Source organism: Dicentrarchus labrax, unplaced genomic scaffold (genome assembly GCF_905237075.1).
Source record: "Dicentrarchus labrax unplaced genomic scaffold, dlabrax2021, whole genome shotgun sequence".
NCBI lineage: Eukaryota > Metazoa > Chordata > Actinopteri > Moronidae > Dicentrarchus > Dicentrarchus labrax.
The window spans coordinates 14,944,678-14,954,186 of record NW_026136706.1 but is presented as its reverse complement, the minus strand read 5'-3'; the positions used below and the strand labels follow the sequence as shown (position 1 = coordinate 14,954,186).

Here is a 9,509-nt window from a genome sequence, read left to right as displayed (position 1 = left end):
TCAGTAATTTTTTAGTGCAAAGCGCCCTCTGCAGACCAAAAGGGAGAAATGAGACAAAGTGGCTCTTGATACCATCCAACTGAATTTATTTTACCTAAAAATAACACCTCTTAATACCAAGGATTTCTGACAGCAATAGACAGTTTCCATTTTAGACAAACATACACATTTGAATTTTTCCTCATCCAGTCTCAAACGTAAAGTAATTTACAGTATTCCACAGCCATCTAAACACTAGTGCCCGCACCAGAAATTCATTAGTGGACTCCTGGTTAGATGTAGAGGGAGAGTTTCAGGCATTTGATCAACAAATAGTTACTTCGGTGCATTCCTGTTATATTAAAAGTTCCCCTTTGATAAACACCAAAGCATGACAAGTGAAATAATATCCCACAGGTAAACACAGCCGCAATTAAAAAGAAGAGAACGATATTAAAAGTCAGTCATGACATTTGACTGCATGCATGTTGTCAATTAAACATTGACTGTAGGTCAAATAAAATGCCTTTTAATCAATAATGTCAATTTCACTTTTGTCATGAACAAACTAATTGTATGTAATTCATGTTTAAGGGCCAGCTCACCAGCAGGTCCAAACTGGTATTCAAATTATTGTTCATGTCTCTACACTCAGTTGCCTGTATATTAGGTACATCTAACTAAAACTAATATGGTTTAATACAACAGTACCCCTTCATCAAGATTATAATATCCAGTTTCTGCTGTTGTGTTGTGTTGTATTTTGTTGCAGTTGAGGTGTTTCTATTATTTACTCTACTCTCATTGATATAAATGGGTTGGACATAATTTTTAGAAACACCTCTTTAACATCTTCACAAACTACAGCCTCAAAAATGCCCATAAAGTTGAATCAACACCTCTCTAAAATGGGTCCAAACAAAAAATGAACATTATAACCTTCATGAAGGTAGGATTTACTGCAGGACTGTTGGATTAGACTGCATTAGCTTTAGCTCGGCGCACCTAATAAACTGGCAGCCAAGGGTATAGAAATAAAATACTTTTGAGGTTTAAAGACAAAAAAGATAATGACCCTATTAAATAATTTAATTAAAGCATATCCACTTGATCTGAAGACCCTTTCGATCACAACTATGTAAAATCCATTATTCTGCATCAGAACACTGCAACGACCCCACCACCCCATCCCTCCACCACTCCACCCACCCAGTAGAAAATTACATCTAAGGCACTGGACGGTAGCAAAATAAGAGGTTTTGCATTATTAAAAAGGAAAAATGCACATCATACTTGTGTGTTTCAGATTTTCACTTTCAGTCTCTTTGGTGCATAAACATTTGAGATTTTTGTGTGTCCAACTTAAACCTCTTGTTTATAATGATCGACTGTCTTTTTTTTTTGTATGATTTTGTTTTAGATTCACGCCTCACTAGAAAAATGTTCAGTGTTTGCTTTATGTACCTAATACTGCATGTGTTGGTTGTGAAGACTTGGAGTAGTGAAAACACCTCAAACACAAAGGAGGCACTTGGAAACACAGTGCATCTTCATTATTCCAAAAATCTCAGTTCACAGTCTGATTGGGAGCATTGTGTCAATGCTTCCTTCCAGCAGTGGCACTCTGTGGTTTCTCCCAAAGTCCAACTTCCCAGCAGCAGCAGTTCAGTTCTTCTACGTATAAAAATAAATTAAAACTCAATGTCATTAATCTGAAACAAAACAAACTGCATGTTAACTGCATACAGTATAGTATACTCATTTCCTAGTATGCCTATGCATACAGAATGGCTATTTTGTAACGCGGTAGTTTGCACAACTCAGACGAAGGACCAGAGCTGGTATCTGTCAGAGGGGTTGCAGGGGGCCAGAGTAGGATGGTCGTGCCGGGCGCTCAGACACAGGTTCCGTCCAGGGATGTAGAATAACTGGTTCTGTACGAAGAGAAGATTAAAAAAACTATGACTTTCCTGAAAAGAAAAAACCCAAGTATCTGAAATCACAAATGAGTGCCCATAAAAAGCAAAAGACCAAACTCACGTCCTTCAGTTCCCATTTCTGCTCCGCTCCTACAAATGTGTTCCTGCCTTTATACTGGCAGTCCTCCAGCTTCACAGGCCCCTCTGCACCGTGCAAACATAGCTCCTTCTGAATGTTGTGTCTAATCTCATGACGTGTGGAGTACTCGAAATACTACAGCAAAGGAGAGAGAAAAAAAAGGCCGTCAACCACTGTGATTAAAGAGAATCATTTTTGTTAATCAGAGATAGGAGTCACACTTTCTAACTGACCTGGTTTCCTCCTAGTCCATGACATGGGTACATGATCAGCTGTTTCCCACCCTCGTTGTTCTCTCCAGCATCCAGACAGGAGTCTTTGCCGACATTTTTCACCTACAGAGAAAGAGGAGGGAAGGGGAAAGTAGTGAAAGGAAACAAAATGAAAAACTAACATCCAGTGCAAGCTGTTCAAACAACTTTAGTCTCTGGAGTACTTTCAGTGGTGTCAAATTGGAACTGCTCAGTGCCCTCTGGAGATCCTAAGTGGAAACCCACAGTGGCTAGACAGAGCTCTGAGGTTTGGAAAGAGGAGAGCTGGTGGTGGGGTGTGTGATCTTACTGAGCCAAAGCGGAGTGGGTTGAGATCAGGCATGAAGACTTCTGGATAAACGTTCTTCAAATACCACGAGAAGCTCTTGCACTGCAGCCGCGCACGGAGGTCCACGCGTTTGGAGATATCTCCAAAGGCCCTCTGTTAAAATAATGTCAGGCAGAAGAGCGAAGCATTGTTCGTCAGCACACTGGATACTGGATAATTTTGCATCTATAAAGTACTACAAAGTAACGATGCTCTTGACTCCAGATAGAACATGCAGGTATAGAATAATGTCACTTAGGAAAAAGTTGTGAAGTAGTGTTTTGAATAATGTGAATCTGGAAGTGCAGTTTGTGTGTTGAAAAAGGTAAACACAATTGCCATCCAAACTGAAATGCAAGAACAATGGAGAGCTTGAGTGTGTGAGAATACAAGCAAATAAAAACAGAAAAGGCGTATTAAAGCAAAGGGATTTTTAGAGCTAATGTCAGCAAGCTAAAATGCTCTCAAGGCTGATGCTAAGAACATAGAAAGTTGTTCATGTTCATCATCTTGGTATAATTTCCTAATAAGCTCTTAACTCAAAGTACAGCTGAGGCCGGTGGGGAGGTTCTTAGTTTTGCAGGTGATTATAAACCGAAGTACTAGACAAAGTCAATTTTACGTGATAGTGCAGTGTTTCCTCTATGTTGATTTTGGAGCGGCGGCCCGCCGCTGTTAAATTTCTGCCGCCACGGTATCAGAATTGGGGCAGACGCACAATGTAGTCACACAATGTAGTCACGGTTGCCTTTTAAATGATCCTGCGGACTTAATTCACCCCCGTTTGCTGCCACTCACATTGCAATTTAACAAGTAGAACTATTCAGAGGTTATTGGGGCTGTCCAGTTTAACTCCACATACTGTTGTGTTGATGTAGCTTATTGTCAAAACGTTCGCTTTCTTCCAAGTCGACTATTAAACTAACAGCTCCACCAAAAACGTTACCGCGGTGGATCAGTTTTAATTGGACAATGTTCAACTTGTCAGTTCTCAGCTCAACGTCCTGATATCAAACATCTGGAAACATTAAAACGGTAAATATATTTGTTTGTGTCACAGCGAAGTGTCACTTCTGTTTCATACGTGAAACGTTTGCTGGCGTGATGGGACGGGGAGCGTGGTGTTCGGACGGGCCTGCCCCAACTGCTAAAAAAAATCCTAGAGGAAACACTGTAGTGGCACAACAGGAAAAGCAAAGGGACAACCAAAGTTATTACAGTTCATCCTAAGGGGTTGGTGTGATGGCTGCACTAAATTTAATGGCAACCCATCCAATAGTTGTTGATGAATTTAAATAAAAAACAAAAATGTCAACCTAACAGAAAAGTCAGGGGATCGCCAGAGTCATTGGGATTCATCTTCTGGGCTCCATGACCATCTGTACCAAATTTCATCCAACATTTGAGATATTTCAGTCTGGACCAATATGGTGGACGTACTGCCTACACTGCCATAAGTAGAGCCACACTCTGAACTGTCATCTAATGACATGAATGATGCTAAGAGTGGAATACTTTTTTTTACTTTGAATATCATCACCACTTTACTTTATAAAGTCAATGACTGTGTTCCAGTACTCTAATGACTCCTTTGTTGAACAAATAAACTACACACAAGTATTTGATCATGGTTCCTCATAAACTGAAGCGCAGTCATGCTCTTGAATAATGAGAGCACTTACTATAATGACGAGGATGCCGCTCACACTAGTGCACACTGAGAGCTACTAAGGCGGATTCCTTGAAGCTGTTGAAGACGGCGTGTCTGTTTGAAGCCAGCGCGAAAGGGCTGGCCCGCTCTGTGAGGTATAGCCCCGAGGGAACTGTTTATGGCACCTACGGGACCACATGTTGGGAAACGCTGAGAGCCTGTCATTTACCAGAGCTGACTTCCTTCAGGCCCCTTTTTCCTCTGTCGCTTAACAGCCTCTAACAGCCCCTAATCTATTTCACTCCATTTCAAAGAATGGGTTTTCATTTCTATAGTAATTCATGCATTGAGAATTACAACAGTGAAATGCTATGCTTTCCCCTGCAGAGTATGTTAAGTAAGTCATGATCAGACTTAATGCTGGTTGTATGTAATTCACAGACAGCAGTTGGATTTGCTCAAACACGTCTTGGATCTAATCTTAAAAACCACTTACATATAACCATGAGAAGCAGAAGTGAAAGACAAAGCTGCAGAGCAATTTGCTGCATTTGAAAAGGATCACAGGATAGTTGCACAGGATGTCAGAGGCGCATTAGAGCCAGGAGCAGTACGTACATCTTTTGCCAACTGTGCGGCTTGCAGGTTACGACGGTAAAAGATCTCTTTGTAGTCGTCCATCCAGACCTCCGCTAGGCGCACCTGGTTACGAGCGATCACTTGTGTACCCTTGGGAAAGGTGTGGGGGCTCTTGGTGCGGAAAACATGACCAACAATGGAGCAAGGGATGATCTCCAGCTGTCCGCCGCACTGCCACACCTGCAGGTTAATGGGAGACAGCGTAAAACCAGATGCACAATGACATGCAGTTAACACGCCTATGCAGTCATTTGGATAATGGAATGATTCAACAGGTAAAACGGGTCAATAACGAATAACAAAACTGCTGCACCTTCAGAATGACAGCTTAGTGACGTCTTACCCTAAATGACATTTCGATGTTCTCACCACCCCAGATCTCCATTTCTTCGTCATAGCTTCCAATATGGTAGAAATAATCTTTTGAGATGGAGAAGAGCCCACCAGCAAATGTGGGAGTCCTATAAAGAAATTACATTAAAAAGGTTTTTAATGATTTCCAACGAGAAACAAGAGTTTATTCATATTCTATAAATCAAGCATTACTTGATAGGGTATGTTTCATCCTTCCTCCTTTGTTTCTCATGATCTGGTAGACTCTCCCAGCCAAAGGAAAGGCTCCAGTCAAAGTTTCCCCGGTTGTGGTTCTGGCCATATGGGGATGGTTTCATGAACTCAAAAGTATTGAGATCAATCGTGGTTATATCAGGACTCACTACTGCAGTGTAGTTCTCTGCTATCCTGGCAAGCAGCGGCTCCAGCCATCCATTGAAGCATTCGCCTGTCAACAGACATAATTACATTGTATCACACGCAGACATTACATCACAACATCTTTCTTAACAATGACCACTGAATGTTTAATTTTGGAATGTAAAGCCATGCTGAGGCTTTAAAGAAAAGCAAACATTAGGTTGCTGAGCTGTGGGTGTGTCAGTATGGGTGTGTCAAACATGCAACTGATTTTAATCTGTGAGTAATGTCAGTGGTGTTGACTAACAGTGGGCGTCCAGAAAGGTGAGCGTGTCACCGGTGGCAACGGAGGCCCCCAGCAGCCGAGCGGTGATGAGCCCTTTCCTTTCACGCTGGCGGACAACACGGACAATGTTCAGCTGCTTCAAATACTCATCCAGCTCGTCCTTCAACACATCTGAAAGTATGGGATGTCCATTAGACACATTATGAAAACATCTGATAATATAATATATGAGAGATTCTTGTCTCATAAGGACTCAATTATTACTAAAGTGATAAATAGATAACATTAACAGGCCTCAGCCTGGAAGGTAAGACTCAAACAGATGAAAAAGGAGAAAGCTGTCTTCCATTTATCTTCAACATGGCTGGCTTTCAGGAGAGCTGTTGTACAGCAGGCCTCCATCTGTGGCCTGCTACCAACAAATAACTTTTTTGTTTCAGGATCAGATGGACTGCATTGTCTGAAACCTCTCTCCTCTCCAGCAGTTTGTTTTCTGATGAGGAAATCAGACCTATTTACAAGAGCTAACGCTGATTCACTTCTAAGCACAACCACTGCAGACTCCTCCTAGGAAAGTATTCACTAGCAGCCCCTTCACTTCCTGTTGTAACCCACTTCATGGGCCACAGACGGAGCAGGAGCAGCTCCTCTCTGAGCTGCCCACCCAACATGCTGCATGAAATCGAACCCAAAAGAGAGCAGGGCGGTCCTGAAGGGCCCTTTTGAATTTTACCATCCACGCTGGCATCGTCCACCAGGATGATCTCCTTGAGGAGAATAGCAGGGGAGGTGTGGAGGACACTGTATACTGTCCTCAGCAGAGTGCTCCAAGCCTCATTGTGAAACACAATTATCACGCTGGTGGTCGGCAAAGGGGGACATCGCTTGAAGGTTTTCTCAATACATCTGTAGCAAGAAGGAAAAAGAGCACAAAGATCTGACTGTCCTATACAGTTCCTGAGTGGCACAATAGCGTAGTTATTACATCTGCAGACTCTCCCTTGTGGGGGTGTCCATTTCAGCTGTGACACCGCATGTGTGGCAGCCTTTGAAATACCTGCCATAGCCGAGTGGGAGAGACTCTGCAATTCACCCCAGTAAGATGGCCAGTACATGGGCTGGGGCTTTATGTCTGTGTCACGTACTGACTATGTACTGACATTAACTTGGACTCACATGCAGTTGGATGTACTGTAATTAGCCAAACATAACTGAGCTTCTCCCTAAACTGGCCACATTAACTGGGCAGGCATGCTGAAACAATGTCCCAAGTCAGAACAATCATCTCTGTGGTTTCTGTCTTAGATCAGTTGCAAAAAGCAAATATCATGAATGTGTGTGTGGGGTTAGAGTCAGCATCAGTTTTGCATTACCCCATTTATATTACACTAATCTGTGTGGGTGTTTTTCAGTGTGTTAAGTTATATTCGGTGCCAGTACATATTAATGGAGCAGTAATAAGAAAAGTAGAGTACTTTTTGTACAGCACTAAAGCTGCATTTGTACCCACTAGGTGGTGCAATTACATGTTGTTTCTACATCAAAATCCTTTGGAAAATGAATTGAGTGAATTTGGTCAACTATATTCACTAATACCATGCTACTCTAGAGATTTCTTGCACACTTTCAGTGAAAAATAAGGTAAGCTTGAGGAACAGCTTTAACAGAAGCATAAAGATGGTAGAAAGTGACATACTCTGGCGGTCTTGTGTCTGCGCCCAGGTCTCTGCTCAAGGAGACACGATCACTGGCATACAGGTTAAAGCAGTGTTTCTCTTCACCCCTCTCCTTCTCCTTCTGCTCTTCGGGGCTCAGTGAGTCCGTGTGGAAAGGTTTTCCAGCTGCTCCAGGAGCCAGGGGGTTCTGAGGTGGCCGCTCCAGAGCTGGCCTGAGCTCAGCAGCAGTGTAGTGGCCTGGCAGACAGGACACGCCGTCTGCACTGTCCTGCTTACGTACAGGGGCTTTGATCTGCATCTTTGGCATCGCATCCCTGAAGTTATTGACAGCTCCCATCACCATGCCCAGCATGGTGTCCCGCTTCACTGCCATCTCCTTCAGCCACGGGTCCTCCTGCTGGCTTTGGCTTCCCACTTCCCATTGTATGAAGAACACAAATGTGACAAAGACAAGGGCCACTATCGCCAACTTAAGTGGGTGCAGTCGCCTTCGGAGCACTCTGCGGAGAGATGCCATTCTTCTTGAATGGAGAGCAGGTTGACTTTAGACTGGGATTCAGCTGTAACAAACACACATATGCTTAATGATGATTAACCAGATGATTATCACATTTAAGATATTGAGGATTCAGAAAAAAACACAGGCAACACAGAGACATGACACTACACTAACATCTTTGTATTGTATTGTAAGTTGTTTTTTTGTTTTTTTACTTTTTGTGTTTTAAACAGAAGAAATCTTGTGTGTATGTAGCAGTTTCTATGGAAGTCAAGTCTGCTCCTATCTACAAATCCCATATTGAAAATCTGTTTTTGAAATCAGAAAACAACCACAGCTCTGGATTCCCTCAGAGAAGAAAAAGACCACGTACCATGAGTCGCTGAACGACAGATTTAGGTTAAAAAAGCACTCTAAATTGTTCTTGTAAGATCCAACGAATGGCATCCTGCTTCGACTGGAGATTCTCTGTATGCTCGCTTGAACTCCGAAGAAACTTTTCGCAGACAAAAAGATTTGATCTGCCTTCTTTGCCTTCTCTGCCTTGGCTAAACTTCCGTCTCGTTGGATCCAGGTGCGCTCCTCTCAGGTAGAGGGAGGAGACGGGCTGGCGCGCTTGCGCAGAGAGGACTTCTGCGTGTCAAGCTCCATTCCATGCCTGGATTACAGGTGAGATAAAGCAAGCGTTAACAAAAGACGACCCCGACAAAAAAAAGTGTGACAAGACTTGTAGCTTAACTTATCTTCTAATATATATATATATAAACATAATTAGACAAAATCACAATATAATCTAACATTTCTCGAGACAAACCTCCTAAAAAGTGGTCTGAAGCCACGTTGTGCTCAGGAATATTGCAGACTGTGTTCTCTACGGAGTCCCTCAGATTCAATAATGGTGTCATTAATAGGATTTGTTCAACTGGTCAGTCACTGGGACAGTTGCTGGGTTACAAATAACGGAGGAACGCGCTATGCCCCACACACAGCCCACCGCATCCAATCAGCTCCTCCGACAAAAAACATCTTTTAAAACTGAACGAATGGCACTTACTGAGAAACTAACAACCCACATGGTCCAGCGTGCTTTTAAAACAAAGTTACGCGTCCTTTCGCATGGACGCGAATCTGCCTTGATAATTAATCACATCTGAGCTTTCGTTGGTAAAAGTTGTAAAAAGCTGACACTCACCGGCGGACTCTGCAGTTGATCAAAATCCTTGAATCTCCCAGGTTTCCCCCCCTCTCAGCGGATGGTCTTCATAAAGAGTTGGATGCTTGAAGGAGTAAAGACGCGGATTCCAGCCGCAGGGAGCCTGCTCTGGTGCCCAGTTTGAAGTCTTTCTGCCTTTGACTTGCACAGTGACTCCATCTGTAGTGACTGTGTTCCCCGGCACTTCCTATCCACGGCAGGCATCCAGTTTATTATGTCCATTAAAATGTTCACTG

At 42.9% G+C, this 9,509-nt stretch overlaps 1 protein-coding gene across 1 annotated transcript; it reads right to left on the bottom strand.

Annotated features, from left to right (window-relative positions):
• Window positions 1-69: 69 nt before the first annotated feature.
• Window positions 70-9,378, bottom strand: galnt3 (UDP-N-acetyl-alpha-D-galactosamine:polypeptide N-acetylgalactosaminyltransferase 3 (GalNAc-T3)). Its single transcript, XM_051403689.1, has 12 exons — window positions 9,253-9,378; window positions 8,434-8,718; window positions 7,582-8,121; window positions 6,619-6,791; window positions 5,907-6,056; window positions 5,453-5,687; window positions 5,250-5,367; window positions 4,886-5,086; window positions 2,599-2,730; window positions 2,271-2,372; window positions 2,020-2,172; window positions 70-1,913 (listed from the first exon to the last, which is right to left on the bottom strand). The coding sequence occupies exons 3-12, from the start codon at window positions 8,076-8,078 to the stop codon at window positions 1,800-1,802; spliced, it is 1,875 nt and encodes a 624-aa protein (XP_051259649.1). The 5' UTR covers window positions 8,079-8,121; window positions 8,434-8,718; window positions 9,253-9,378; the 3' UTR covers window positions 70-1,799.
• Window positions 9,379-9,509: the final 131 nt, after the last annotated feature.